The sequence below is a fragment of the Hyposmocoma kahamanoa genome, unplaced genomic scaffold (assembly GCF_003589595.1).
Source record: "Hyposmocoma kahamanoa isolate Upper Pololo Valley unplaced genomic scaffold, ASM358959v1 92, whole genome shotgun sequence".
In the NCBI taxonomy this organism is placed as follows: Eukaryota; Metazoa; Arthropoda; class Insecta; order Lepidoptera; family Cosmopterigidae; genus Hyposmocoma; species Hyposmocoma kahamanoa.
Window position 1 is genome coordinate 10,207,242 of NW_020654748.1, and position 15,904 is coordinate 10,223,145.

Below are 15,904 nucleotides of genomic sequence, written 5' to 3' on the forward strand. Positions count from 1 at the left end.
GTGTAAATTTATTTTACCTATGGAATAAATAATCTTTGACTTTGACTAACGTCATTCAAGTAATTAATAGATTCAGATATTACTTTGCGGAACATGGACAGTTAATAAAAATGGAAGTAAAATATATTGCTACTCCGCGAACCAACTGAAAGTTAAATCGTGCAAAATAGTTGCGCTTGTGTTGAATATTTTTTCATGCAGTTAATTTTCCCACATATACCCAAATATTGGGTATATTTTTGGTGGTGGTGCTTGTGACTGTAGCTGTACGTGTGATATTCATTTTAATAATTTTATGCAGAGGGAGGGTGGGAAAAATTAACTGCGTGCAAAAATATTCAATACAAGCGCAGTTATTTTGCACAATTTAACCTTCACGGAGTTCGCGGAGTAGCAAATTAATTTACTTCCATTTTTACTAACGTCATTCGTTCGCGTTATTAGGGTTGGGGCAACGCGTAAAGTCATCTGGACGAGAATTTTTCAACTGCACTGATTTTACAATTTTTTTTTTTTTTTTACTTACACACACTCAACATAGGCCTCGCACTAGGGAAACTCTGTGTCGCGGGTGCCATGGACACACTCATAGACAACCAAAAATTACACCCAAACTCACGACAGAAAAATGTAGGCCACACGCGTATTTCTCCCGGCCTGGGAATCGAACCCAGGACCTCAGCGTGGCAGTTCAGCATGGTAACCGTTCGGCCACGGAGGCAGTTATAGTAAATAAACTTCATGTATGTCGGTCATTCCGTTCCACCCGGTATGTAGACCTTTACACACGTCTATGTTATAGTTACGAGTTACCGGAGCTACATCACCTTTTGGTGTGAGAACATATTACTTAACATATGTAAAAAGAAACTACTCACTTGATTGAACTCTTTAACTGAGTCTGGTTCACCTTCGCCGTCACCTTCGTAATCTGAAAAAAGAACTGTTGAATGTTGGTACATCATTACTTCCAAATGTCTCGAAACATAGAGATACCTGCCAATCAGTTCAATTTTAGAATACTCATATCTACATTATCACGCCAAATTATTATTAGTCTTGAAAAAGACTAGATTGTAATTAGACATAAAGTTTTGTTTTTCTTTATAACAAATAAAAAAGCATTATCACGCAACAAGCGAAAATAAATTTGGTTCCCCCGTACAAAGAACAATGGTGAAATCATTGTTAAAAGATTTGTTTAGCGTCTTAAAATGTCATAATTACAAGTTTGAATAAAATAAACGCATGAAATGTTTCAAATTATCCTAATAAAATCATATTAAAACAAATTCAAATCACTATTTAGCTTGTAACCGTACTGATATCTACAACTGTCAGTTTCTTAACGTTGAGCGATATCTAGCTAAAAAAAGATTTTTTGTACCTACGTATGAATAGGTTATTGAGCATATAATATGCTCGCTGTGTTGAGTTAGTACGTAACACGTAATATCAAATGTACTGATTCGACTGATTTGCAATAGAAGATTAACTACTTTATTACAAAAATTTAGTAGGCAATTCCTTCTACAAATATGCCACGCGAGAAAGGGGTAAGACTGACAAAAAAGTTCCCGATATCAGGGATAGATAGCACGCTTCACGAAAAAGTAATTTGTGTCCGAGTTACCAGTTTGCAGTGAGCATAGTAACAAGTATAATATCATTGCCAGTATGTATTTCTTTTGTTAACCGACTTCATCATGTTTCAGCTAACGTAACTCTGCCATTATCTCGAAACATTCTTTCCGTTATAATCGTATTTCACAGGTAGGTTGGTAAAACCAATACCGCAATCTAAGGGAGACGCTGCCGCGGATCTGTAGGATTTATCGTTTTGCAGATTCTGCGATATTTACGAGAAGTTATAAACAAAAAGAGACTCAACGGACGAAAACTGAAAACAACGGACGAATTTACGCCCATTACGTTCGATAGTAACAAACTAAAATACATGCGCCTGTCACCCTGTGACATAAGGTGACAAGTCCCATGTGCCTGTAATTTCTTTCTTACCCTTCAAAACGGAACACAGTAATACTGACATACTGCTTGGCGGCGGAAATAGAAAGGTGGCAGTACTACCCTGGACGAACTCGTTCACAAGGAGTTCTACTCTACACATGGGATACGAATAAAAACAATATTTCCACTAGCCACGATTAAGCAACATACCATCAATCTTTCTCTTGACGCCGTGTGGTTGTGGCTGTGTCTGTATTTGAACTTGTTCACTTGTCAGATTACCGTTTTCGTTAGCTTCCTGTATCAAATAAACATTAATTAAGATAAAATGTAAAAAGAAACACGAATTTTACTTTGCGATTCCACCAATGTACTTCTTTCTGTAGAGTACTAGGATTGTATTGTGATAGGTCGAGAAGTTTTTGAAAAGTACATACAAACATTTATTGCGACCTAACAAAGAAGCTTATTTCTTTGGAGTAACTTAAATTATAACACACCTCAGCATCTGGCGCGTTTTGGTCATCGCCTCCGCTGGCACCACCGGCGACCTCGGCGACCTCAGGCTCCGGGTCTATCTCCACAATCTCTTCTTCCAGCGATACAGCAGACACGTTGTTGACTTCCACTACTAGACAAAAAAAGCAGTGATAACCTAGTTATTTAGGAGGAAATCGAGATTCTGCAACGAGCCTAAATTGAGTCTTTTCGAAACATGTTCACACTGATATGAAAACATCTTGAGAAAACCTGCATGTTCATGAAGTTGAAAACATATGTCAACGTGGTTGGACTATGGATCTAATAGGAGTGTATAATTAATTAAAATAGAAATTATTTATGAATGGTTACTCTATATTTTTTATCAAAATTAATATTTGGTGGTTTTAACAACTCCATGTGGCTCCTTGTAGCTATATATGTGCGACTGCCCAGTGTCCATAGTTGCGAGAATTAAAAATACCTACCAGTACTGCTTACTTATAAAAAAAAAGAAAATGGCAGTAACATTTAAACTAAAGTGTTTTGGTATTCTTTAGTTTTTTCGTCTTTTTTGGATTTTGGTCGCGAAAATGAGTGCTAGTGAAATAATAATAATAACGCACACACAACATAGCCCCGCACTAGGGAAACCCTGTGTTGCGGGCGCCACGGACACACACATAGACAACCACAAATTACACCCATACTCACGAGAGAAATAAATGTAGGCCATACACATATTTCTCCCGGCCTCGGAATCGAACCCAGGACCTCTGCGTGGCAGTCCGGCATGGTAACCGTTCGGCCACAGAGGCAGAAAAAAGCAATAACGAAAATACAGTAATAGATATACATTCAAACACATCATTTGAAGTTTAGCACACTACTATTAATGTGTCTGGAAAAAACAATAACATTTTCTTTTAGCAATTGTCCAAACACGTCAAATATTACTTTTAAAATTAATATAATATATATTTTTTACTTTTTCTAATATACATCTTCCTCTCTTTAGTCTTTTATTATTTCCTCACATTGTTTGAGGAAAATACTACATGCCTCGGCGGGAATAGCTTGAGTGGTATTAACACAAGGCCTCGTTGGCGCTCATCCTTGTAACTCATACTCGTCCAGCAATCCCTTACTTCCCGGCCTCTACAATAATGTGCTATACTTATTTTGCGTTTAATTGTGATCCACGATAATATATGAAAAGGCATAACCTTACAGGTATAAAATTTGCCTTCCCAAGTAAATAGGTAAACACTATTAAAAAAATATAGTGTACGAATATACCTACACCATGTATACTTAAAAAATGCAGTAAAATAAACGATAATACTTTGGAGTTCTTTGTTGTTTTTTATATGTTCTTCGCGAAAATGAGTTCTAGCGAGAAGAGGACTGTATTCCGTCTAATTTAAAACAAGAAGCAAAATTTGTCTTATAATATTAATCAATTTTTTTTTTTCTATTACACATTCTCCTTCATTCTTTAGTCTTTATTTACTCGTATTGTTTGAGAAAAGCTCTATATTGTACCTCGGCGAGAACGTGTATTGCCCGACTCGTATAATACTGATACGTACCTTCCGACACGTCAACTTCCTGTTCCTCGTTACTTTCGTTCCTTGTAGGTGGCGGGGACACAGTGGCCGAAGGCATGTCGACGTCTGAGGAAGCAAATCAAAGAATAAGTTACGAATACACTTCTAGGATATATAGTTGACTCAGGTCATGACGTCTATATGCATATGCAATAGTCTCTCAATTATTTAAGTGCAATTTATATTTATTCAGGCTATGCTACTGAATTCCCATTCACAAAACATTTATATTTATAGAATGTATGTATTATAAAATAAGTACCTAATATAGAATTTGATGACATGTTATTGCACAAGTCGACCTCAGCTTTAAATCAAAGTTCAATAAATACAATAGAGGCGCTAAGTTTGCGTGCCAACAGTTCGCGGAGTTCCGCAAACTTGAGCTTAGTCCGCCATTTTCGCTTCATAGGTTATTGTTGTGTCAATTATCTCGCGTAAAACCTCGGAAATCATAGAAAAATACCTTATTTCGCTACTTTGGAGTGCAAAAGTTATAGTTGCACATGTAATAATTATCTATGTAATATTTTATTTAATTTTAATCAATTTTCTGATTATCGTAATCATTTTTTTTTGTTACAAGAAACTAAAATAAACCTCATACCGCTGCAATATGGTCGCTTCTTATTTGGAGAACTAAATAAACACCTCGAATTCGTCGTCGTTTAGGTATAATAACCGCAAGATGGTCAGCACATTAATCGAAATTTCATATAAAACCAAAACGTCGTAACTTGTAATAATAGGTATTGATGGTATTGTTATCTTTTTCCGATTTGCTTCTCTTTTGGCGCTTAATTTTAAGCGCAAACCTTATATCCATTTTTTGGGTGACAATGGTAAATAACGCCATAAGTAAACAAGATGACGGTAGTCGTCGAAAGCAAAAAAAGGTAGACAGATATATATATCTGTTCTGAAAGCCCACATCTGCCGCTGGCCAGTTCAATTCGTGACGATGGAGTGTGGAACCGTTCCGGAATATCGGGAAAATACAAAGAAATCATACCGTGACAAGAAATCTGTAATTTGTAATAACTATGTAGTGAATAACCACTAAAGACTCAAAATCTATAATTTTTGATTCAGCACCTGTTCGTTATATAATTTTAACGTCCGGAGTTTTTTACTGTAGCAGACAGGATCAAGCTCCGTATTAAAAAGTTGAAACATACATAAGTATTAATATAAATTAAATTAATTTAGTTCCTGACAAAATTAAAATCGATTCGCCTCACCATCACAATCCGAATGGTCAATGTTAACAGGCTCGATGCCCGGAGCGGGCGCGGCAGTAGAAGCCAGACGCGGCCGCGGCCGCAGCACACCGCTCGACGAAGCCTGCGGATCGCCCAGTACTGCTTGGTTCAGCGTAGGACCTACCACAGTATACATGAATAGATATTACGTAAATTATTACCACTAGCTGCCTCCCAAAACTAAAACCTAACACGCGCCTTGTTATTATTCGGCTACGGGACTAATTAATTAACGGCCGTGAATTGTGTCATTGTTAATCACATGCTTTTTGTGTTTACAATAACATGAGTACTTCTTTTTATATTAGTATTGGACCCCATTGACCCTATGATTAAAATTGCAAGTGTTTACCAAGTCTGTCGACATTTCTGTCGGCGTCGGAGGCAGCGCGCAACTGCGCCCGGCGCCGCATCACGATGGCCGACACTTCTGCAAGCGTTAACCCGGGGTTTGTATGTATCGAGGATGAATCTCGACTCGGCCGGCCGTTGTCTGTTGAGACGTAATCTTAATCAGTTTCGTTCCCGAAATAAATTTATTGAACTGCTCTGATTATCTACTTGTATTATATTATAATGTGTAACTGTTGATTGATGATTGGGAGAACGCTTGCCTCCTATGTATGAGGTCCTGGATTCGATTTCCAACCGGGGCCTGTACCACTGGGTCATTTTCGAATCATGTGCGGTTTACTTTTTTGTAATTATCACTTGCAGTAATGTAACTTTCACGACGAAGCTCTTCGTAAAAGCGTGTACTCCCCAAATCCGCGCCTCGACTATCGTAGTGAACTACGGTGTAACCGTCTCCTGAGACCCGTGCCCAACAATGAACCGTATAAGTGTAAATTATCCGCCATCATCATTACGGTCTCCCATGATATTTCCAAGAAGCTGGAGAAGTAGACTGAATCTAAAATCGAATCAAGGCGAAGTTAATGGTTAAAAACTAAGCATTTTCTAACAACACTAAAAGTATTGTACTGAATTTGTAAGTTTTTTTATATATCTTTTATTTCAGTCTATCATCAGATATTCCATAGAGTGTGGGTACATAGCACATACCATTATATTTGGGTATTACCTATGAAACCGATCTTTTTTCTTATTTAGAAAAAAATTAAACTTACTACGTATAACCTGTATGCCATTATACAGGTTGCTAGTGGATTTGCTCGCACGATAGGCGCGGTTAAGGCGGCCGAAGGCAAGGATTCGCTGAACATCAGACGACGGGTTACTGTGCGCCGTGTTTGGACGATCGTTAGCCCGGCCGTCGGAAGAAGAATGGGACCGCGCCACGAGAGACAGTGGTACTTCTATTCTGGAACTAGATGATAAATGTTTGTCTAAGCTTAATTATAATTATCGATACAAAGTCAGTTATAAAATATGTGTAATAAGTTATAATATAAAATCAGTTACTATTATTAACACAACGATCGAACACTGAGAAAAAATCCTTCAACCTAGCTGGATTCGAACCAGCGCCTTCATAGCGTGCTCTCCCAATTGGGAGAACCGGATCGAAAGATTTTTTTTTGTGTATTAAATTATTAACATTAACAAACTAGTGAAGTAATTTCATAAAAAAAAATTAATATCGTGTCAGTAAAACATCGTGATATTTTAACAAACTTAATATTACGATAATTATATTGTAACCTAAGTGGTTTGTTAGTGAACTAACAAACCACTTAGGTTACAATATAATTATTCTGTAAAAATTTCATCTTTCAAAATTTCAATTTCGGTCTGAAGACCGAACCTAAGTTTTTTACAGAATGTAACACAAGATAAAGAACAATGTTAGCAAATAAATATATTATTGTAAAAAAAAAAGTTACGTCCCGATAACATTTTATGAAACACTGCAAGTTTTTGTTTCGCGAATCTACAAATTAATGGTGAATATGTTCATTATCAAGTGCATGTCCCCCACCTTTGTAACACATGATGTATCTATGTACGCCATGTAGAACCTAGCTAAATGAGTCTGTATGTACTTGCCAATATATTTAGTGACTCAAGTGGCAATTACTACTCAAGATGACTGTGGAATAATTTTGAAAATAAAAATAAAGGCAAGTCTAACATGAATAACTATTATTTCAGACATACACAAATCCAACTAAAATGCCTTGCACTATACTGTAGAGCTACTTACAAAACACTTCTCTATACACGTGTACTCATCCACGAAAGAGTTAAAGGGAATAATAGTAGTGACACAAGTAGCTTCAATTTATTCTAACGAGCAACAAATATTAGTTTCCACGCAATTCTTTTCCTCTATTTACTCGTACGTGCACGTTTTTAATTGCATTTTAACGTGACGTGAAAATTAAGGGAAATAAACACAAGGGAAACTTTAAAAACTTACAGTTTCTAATTTGGTGATTGCATTTTATTACAAGCCTTTTACGAGTTGTTTACTTACAGTGGCTTCCCTCTAGACCTTTTTTACTAAGTATATAACAAACAAAAAATGTGACTCTCATTCTCATCTGTTGATCTTAAAGTGTTGTATCTGCAATAACGACGACATGCGTGACACGTGGTTACAATGAGTCAAAAAGCTCATATAACATATTTTTTAAATTTTATTTTAAAATGGGTACAATTTTGTTAGCTCGATATATTCCTACAAATATAGTGTATATAAAGTGTGACTGTAAGATCCAAACGAGTCACAATAGAACAAATGGTTATTAACTGACGCTTAAATGGCTAAAATTTTATATTTAAAATAATTAGTAAGTAATTTAACAAGAATTTGTGTAATACTTTACCATTTCTTACAATCTGTTACGTTTTTTTTATTTACAATTTTGTCCAATAGCCTTTCTTTGACACGTTCCCTATGTAACTGAAATCAGAAATTGACCCCTCACATGCATTATATACATATATATATACTATCTATCTCTCTCTTTTTTCCCGGTTTTCAATTTTTGATTATTGGGTATTTTACATTTGATTGTTGTTTTGTTTTTATTACGATGAGCGATATATGCAAGTCAATGATAGACTTTTCTAACTTGTAATAACAACAATAATAAATACTTTTGTGTTTTATTTCGACAGTGATAATCTGGCAACATTGGTTAAAAAGTCACCCAGTACCACATGCTAATTAATAAATTAATAAAAATAAATTTTTGTGGTTCATACATGCAAATAATAAATAATCATCTTTATTAGATGATCCAGCTTACACGTGCAAATTTTGTTTAACGCTTAAATTTATAAAGTCCACGCTTCACTATGTAATGCTGAAGTGCATGTATCGTTTGGACCTCGAAATGCACCACAAATGTTGCAAGCACAGGGAACGTGTTAAAGTTCTATCTCCATAGTAGTTACTTTAATACTTATGTTATGTCACTAATTATGTGGTAATATAACACTAACCTGCTTCTAGATAACGGGACTGTATTGCGAGGAGTGTTGAGGAGGGACCAGAATAGGTCACGGTCCATGCGCGTCCGTCGCCTCCGAACTGCCGCTGCTTGCGTAGACGACGGTTGGCCTCCTTATGAAAACAAAAAAGATTACACCACTGTTTTCGTTTTCATGTTAAATATCCTCTTAATAAATGTGTAATTGGTTTCATTGGTGTAAGTAATACCGTAGTAAAGTAGTATCATTACTTGATGGACTACTTGCGTAGTCTACTTCTATTTGCTGGATAGAGCTTGCTTGGTAAATGGAGAACTCTGGACTGGACCAAATTAATCAAGCGACTAAATAATTGTTTCTACTTCCTTTAGATTTGTCAGGCAGGTGTGCTAACGTAAGTTTTTTCCTTAAATTATATTTGATTCATCTATGGTATCTACAGAAGGTATGGTGGCAGCGACATGCTTTACTTAGTAACCAGATCACTGCAAATTTCCTACCCTGTTAGAATAAACTTCCTAAATATAGAATGTTTAACCTATCCATAACTTATTACTTCCTTTAATGGTTTTGGGCTAGTGTCAGTTTAAAAAAAAATAATATAACAATTGTGGCGATCCTCGCTAGTATCAGTTTTCTTCAGTTACTGCAAAGTATCTATTTCAAATTATATTATACATACGTATATAATGTGAATGATTGTACAAGCCCTCGAACTCATCTAAGCCTCTGTGCTTGTCCAAAACTGCACAGAACTGGACAATACAAACGACATTAAATAATTAGGTGTCATATTTAACAAACATCTTAATTTCAAATACCATATTGCAGCGCTTACTTCTGAGTTCGAAAATTGATGTTTTTAAAAATTTTAGATATGCAGCTAGCACCGCCCTTCTGCAATCAGTGCATTTAGCCATTTGTCAATCATTGCTACTTTACTGCATTACAGCCTGGGGCGGTGCACATAAGACCACCGTGATAAACCTGGAAAGAGCGCCGAGAGCTGTTCTTAAAGTCATCAACTTCCGTCCTTTCGATTATCCAACCAGCCAACTCCTAAACGAGTGCGACGTCCTCTCGGTTCGGCAACTGTTTATCCAACAAATAATTTTGAAAAAGCACTCAATTACTCCATTTGATTCCGTTACTTTAACCAACCACAGACGACTCGATACCTTTGCATCTCGTACACAACTCCGCACAGCACACTCGCATAGATTCTTTTGCTTCCTTGGTACATTCCTTTACTTTAAATTAAATTCTAATTTACATTATTTCGCCATGAATAAAATAGAATGTAAATAGAGTACTGGCTGGAAGTTGTTTCATAATTATTTTTATATAGGTAACCATTAATTTATAACTACTAATTATTTTATTGTTATATATAGAAAATCTACTTTTAAGCTGTAGTATAAAGAAATTTGACCGCTTTACTACGAAGAATGTATAATTTAGATTCCCTTCTTAATTCTTATTTGAATACTATAAAAGCTTTATTTACATTTGTTTTACTTGTATTGTATTAGATTAAGTATATTGAAATAAATTTATCTTTATCTTATCTATCTTAGGTTTAGACTTTGCAATATACATAAGTAAAGCTTTCAAATATTTATTTGTAATACAGATTCATAAAGCTACTGTTCAAAAAAACATTTTGAATACTTGATAAGAGCTTACATATACATTATAAGTAAATTTTACACAATTAATTTGCACGTCATTGCATAAGACGTAGACTTGGGAAAATGATATGTACCATAAAGTAGATAAAAATATATAAAATAATAAATGAGGCCATTGCTCACCACTAGTCCCAGGTTCATCTCCCACGCTTGGTCGACTGGTATCCCTAGTGGGGTTGCTCCCTCTCTCAGCGGACTGGTCAGCAGTCGCCTGTACAGTCTCAGGTTCAGGTTCATCATCTGTGATAAACAGTTTGTGCGTGAGTTTCTAAAATACCTGTAATTTGATGCTAAGTAAACGAGTTTGAATCGAAATTCAGTCTGTTAATACAAACACACAACGAAAGACTTTACAATATTATAGATGTTTATTCGTTGATTTATTTACAATACGAATCCGGAACCGGGAATTCCCGGTCCCAAAAGTAGTAGTAGTTACCTGGGTAACGAGAAAACCGGGAATTCAAAATAGTTTCCCGGTTCTTTCGATACTTTCGTTAGTGTAATTTCGGTTTTAATTACGCGCCAAAGGCACGTTGATGTTTGTCGCGGTTGCAACTAATGCACAGGCCAGGGTTCATATGAACTCGTACATTACAAAAATTCCCGCGCCCAGAACGCTTCCGCGGTAGCCTCTGTGTGGCGCTGGCCACGCATAAACGACGATAAATGCAGGCTGGGGAGTGAGTAAAAAACGCTCCGCAGAGATTAAGGTGGTTTTCCAACGCTGAGGCGAACCAAGAATAGAAATCACACCTGCCTATTTCCACCAAAAATTGCCATTAATAGCTCGCACTGTGATTGTGGAGAATGGCAATTCAGAGCGGTTCAGTTCGTTTAGCGATAAATACATGGCTGAAGTGACATGCTCCATAAATTATTATTCTTAAATATATCGTGTTCTTAGGTTTTCGCGATTGTTATACATAGGAGATGAAACTATTATTCCGGATTTAAATCGTGTATATTTGTTTTTAACGTTTCGGGTCCTTTACAAGTCCCATGGTCACGGCTGACCAATGCAAACAAGAATCGCCTCATAGAATTGTGCCTGATCGGTCCTTATAGGGAGCGATCCTCAATCGGTCAACTGAACTAGGTCGGTCTTCTAGTTCATCAAGTTCCTTAGTTCGTCTTGTCCTTGCTCGGACATTGAACGAACGCTCCAAACTAATAATTTTATTCACGTGAACGGACTTCTAGTATTATGAGGTCAATGGTTACTGGTAAGTAAAAGGTACAATAGTACCACCGACTAAATATTTAAAAATACAATTTGTATGGAATCGGTACTATTTGATTTTCCTTCATATTTTACAGGTTTAAAGACTGTAATTCTAACTAAATATCCTTTTTTACAAAACAAGAATTTTAGTTAGAATGGTGTGTTTAAAAATCAATATTTATGTACAACTATTTTATATACTCGTAAACGTAGGTTGATATTATACATACAGATACCTACCACACCTACCAAAAATATGAGGACTTACTTTTTTGCAAGCTTACATATACATATACATAATGTAGATGCGAGCTGTCAACGTTCAATCAAAACGAAGCACTTCGTCAGAATCCATCAACTAGTACGAGAACTATGGCTCACACTCTGAGCATCCCAAGATCGTCTATCCAAGAGCTAATTCACGAGGAAGAATACCACCACGGACATATATCTTATGTCTGTGATACCACGCATATCATATTCAGCGACTGCAAGCTTTACTGCTACAAATTATCAATTGCGGGTTGATTTTTGGCAAATTATGTTGCGAAAACAGCGCGAGGATTTCCAATTTTTTAAATAAAATTTTATGGACTGATGAGACACGATTTGAGCGAACTGGAATATTCAATATTCATAATTAGCACACACACATGGGCGGTTGAAAATCCACACGCGGCGAGACCTTCAAGTTTTCAACATCGTTTAGTGTTTAGATTTTTAATTTAAAGTTGAAAATTCAAATCTGACTGACTGACTCTCTCGAATGCGAATTTTCCACTTTGAGTCAAAACTTTCGTAGCTTCCATTGATATTACGAAATCGATTATTTTGTGCAGTTACAGTACAATTCATAAAGATTGAGTTACAAAAAAAAACCCGAGAAATTGTTGTAAAAATTGAAAAAAATAATTTTTTGAGCCGATTCATGGGGGTGATTCGGATACCCCTCAATGTGAGGCACCTACATTTTTTTTGGACGTCACTATCCCGGCCACCCTGTATATTTAGTTTTAGTAGGTTTAAAATTTTTTTCTAAGTAATTTTTTATTAAAGTTTAAATTACGAAAACAATTTTTTTATTCAATAGCTTAAAATAAAGAACTGAACACTAATTTAAGTTTGAAAGGCTGACTGTATAATAATTTTTAATGATTGCATTTCTTTTAAGATTTAAGATCTGATTGACTGTGATTTTTAGTATAAATTATTTACATAACAATAGTTTTGATGTTGTCTACAGGTTTAAATTACTTTGATTGATTGATTTTAATTTCCGAGAACAAGGAGGCTGAAAAAGTAGGTTTTTTTTATTTTTTATTTTTTTATTGTGACTCGGCAAAATGACTGCACCGCGCCTGATGGAAAGTGCGAATATAGTCCAGAGATGAGAGTAACGGATGGAAAACACAAATATCTTGACTCCGTCACTATCATTTTGCCGGTCTGGCCAAATGCTTCTTCACACTACGTTTGAAGGACCCGATGTTATAGAGGGGAGGGAATACATGCGCCGGGAGTTGGTTCCACAATTTGATGGTTCGGCATAAAAACGAATTGCCAAACTTTTTAGTGCGGGACGGTATTGAACTGACCGTCCAACTGTGGCAACGCAGGCCGGCACGGGTGGTCCGCTGATGGACCACCCATGGAGGAGAGGAAGGGATAAGGTTGAATAACTCTTCAGAGCACTCACCGCTGACTTTTTTTTTTGACTTATTTTTACCTTTACATTAACGCAAGTTGACTTATTTGTACTACATTATTTTCAATGGAAAAAGCTCCAATATGGACAATTTTTACTTATGAAACATATCCCTTTCTTAACCCTTTGAGTACCATTACTCCTACTACTTACTACTTCACTTGTTGTATCACTATTGAAAAACAATTAGCTAGTACCAGAAGTACCAAAACAAACAGGAAATCCCAAATCTGTTGAAGACTAGTACTCAAATTCCCGTTTTTTCAAAACATGCCCGATTCCTGAATCCTTGTTTACAATAGACTCCAAAAAGCCAGTTGGATATACACTCTATATGTCATTCCAATTGTTCCTATATGTAATGTGACAAAATAGCTTGAATTTAAATTAGCTCTAATAACATAGTCAGTGTTGAAGTTATCACTTTTAACAGTGGTTGTATTGCTACACTCTCATCAGGAACCAAAAGATTGTATGAAAAAATTTATATAGATTGTATGAAAAGCATTTTACTAAATTTAAACGACTCTGCTGTCCCAATTTTTTTCTTCAAATTAAATGATCCTTACATGAAGCTGAGTTAATCGGCACTAAAAAAATAACCAAATTTTTTAATTTTTATGGACGCTTGACCAAAAAATGTACTATGCCAAAATTGTTTTCACAAAAAAAGACTTAATAATTCCTACGAAAATTTCACTGTATCTCCTATAGTTTTGGATTTCCCCATACTGTCCCAGTTAAGAAAACACAGTGTATATATATATTTATTGAACAAAGAAAACAAATTTCTAATGATGGATAAAAAAATCTATTGATCACACTACAATAAAGATGGTGATGATGATTGTATATAAACAATTTGATGACCACACAAAATAAATGTGTACAATGTGTAATAAACATATAGGTAATAAACATTTATTTGTTGGGGCTATCAAATTGCACATATTATGTTAGCTGGAATATATTGCAAACTTAATGCTACATTAGAACCATTCAGCATAGGCAAAATTGAACACAATATACTTGTAGGCACTATAGACAGCAAACATTCAAACCATATTTGCAAAAATGAGCAATTACTTCTGTGTACCATTTAGGTTCTCGGGTTTCTCTCAGATTAAAGTTTAAGGAGACTGGTATCATATCTGTGGCATCACAGTACATTTACTCAAATATTTTATTTGCCCGTAAAAATATAGGTACATAATTTCAATAAGAAAGAGATATCCATAATATTAACCTTAGAGCTAATTCCAAACTCATGGTACCATGACTTTATTTAACCAATGACATTGTCTCTTTTAAGGGGAACTGTGTATGTTTTTACAATAAGAGAGCATATATTAAGATTATCATTTCCTAAGTTTAAAAACTACATTAAGAATATTTTGATTGAAGTCATATTACAAAATTGAAGACTACATGTTAGATAAAGATGTATGGAAAGACGACATGGCTCTAGATTCCACACAAATTTCATTCAAAGTATACTCCATAGCATTTAAGTTCATTTGAAAAGAGCAATCCCTAGAGTTTCTTGCTCATTCTTCTTAGGAAAATCAACACAGTGAACGAGCCGTAGCTTATATTTGACTTTTTCAAGTGTAATTTATTTTACCTATGAAAAAAAGAATAATAGAATTTACAATGTGTTTTATTTTATTTTCTTTGAACAATAAAACATGCTATAAAACGATTATAGCAAAGAAGATTAATATCATGTAAGTGAAGTATTATAGCAAAAGTTTATGTAATAAAAAGATCCCTGCAAGTTAACAATAATTAATGCAAATAGGTACCTATAAGGATTTATGTAATACTGTGCAATATGTTGAACAGTTTTGGAGTAATAATAATTATTAATTTACGTTTCCACTAATTATAAGATTACAGGTCACACTCATATATGCTGACATTATGTTATTTGCGTATTCTCTACACAATATGTACGTATATCAACTTCAATGAGCTAGATTTTATATATTATATATGATGTAGATATTTTGAATCTCTTAGAACACCTCTAGGATGGGAGCCACGGACATTTGATCTTCAGTAAAATGCTAAAAGGCAACAATATAACTAAACAGATGGTAGCTACCTGAACTCCAAGGGTAGTCTGTAATTCCCAGGGACTTTTTCAAACTCTCCTTTCTATTACTCATGTCACTAGCAAGTGATTGTCAACGCACTGCCGATGGTATGATGTATGTATCACTAGTTATAGTGATTTTCTGTTTGGTAAATTCACAAAATTTACATTTCTCAAAGTATGTAAAACAGCCCGAATTAATATGCTCAACGACAATCAAAGGCGATAATTTTTTTTTTATTTCTTACTTTACACTGAACTGATGAACTCCGCTATGGGTCCTATTGTTTATTGACACTTGACATTGACCATTCACATTTCTTTTTTAGTATTTTCGGCGTGGATACAAGTAAAAGCATAATTAAGCATATTTTTCCGGATATTTTCCAATACATTTCTTCTATGTTTCCATATTTAAAGTTAATCCTTGTCATAAGTGGAAGTTACTGCAAAAACGATGGAA

General features: G+C 35.2%; 1 protein-coding gene across 1 annotated transcript; it reads right to left on the minus strand.

The window, feature by feature from the left end:
• Positions 1-818: 818 nt before the first annotated feature.
• On the minus strand, positions 819-15,661 carry LOC113236681. The gene is made up of 11 exons (XM_026472841.1): positions 15,451-15,661; positions 10,537-10,653; positions 8,735-8,855; positions 6,451-6,650; positions 5,673-5,813; positions 5,300-5,440; positions 4,041-4,124; positions 2,469-2,599; positions 2,179-2,266; positions 879-931; positions 819-827 (listed from the first exon to the last, which is right to left on the minus strand). Exons 1-11 carry the CDS (start codon positions 15,512-15,514, stop codon positions 819-821), a joined length of 1,149 nt encoding a protein of 382 aa, XP_026328626.1. The 5' UTR covers positions 15,515-15,661.
• Positions 15,662-15,904: the final 243 nt, after the last annotated feature.

Bases quoted from the DNA above. Each gene is read 5' to 3' on its own strand.
- LOC113236681 (XM_026472841.1), bottom strand. From the start codon at position 15,514: ATGAGTAATAGAAAGGAGAGTTTGAAAAAGTCCCTGGGAATTACAGAC. The intron at 5,814-6,450 runs GTAAGTTTAATT...ACGTCTCAACAG, and splicing joins TGGCATACAGGTTATACGTA to ACAACGGCCGGCCGAGTCGA. The intron at 2,600-4,040 runs GTACGTATCAGT...TTTTTTGTCTAG, and splicing joins GGAAGTTGACGTGTCGGAAG to TAGTGGAAGTCAACAACGTG.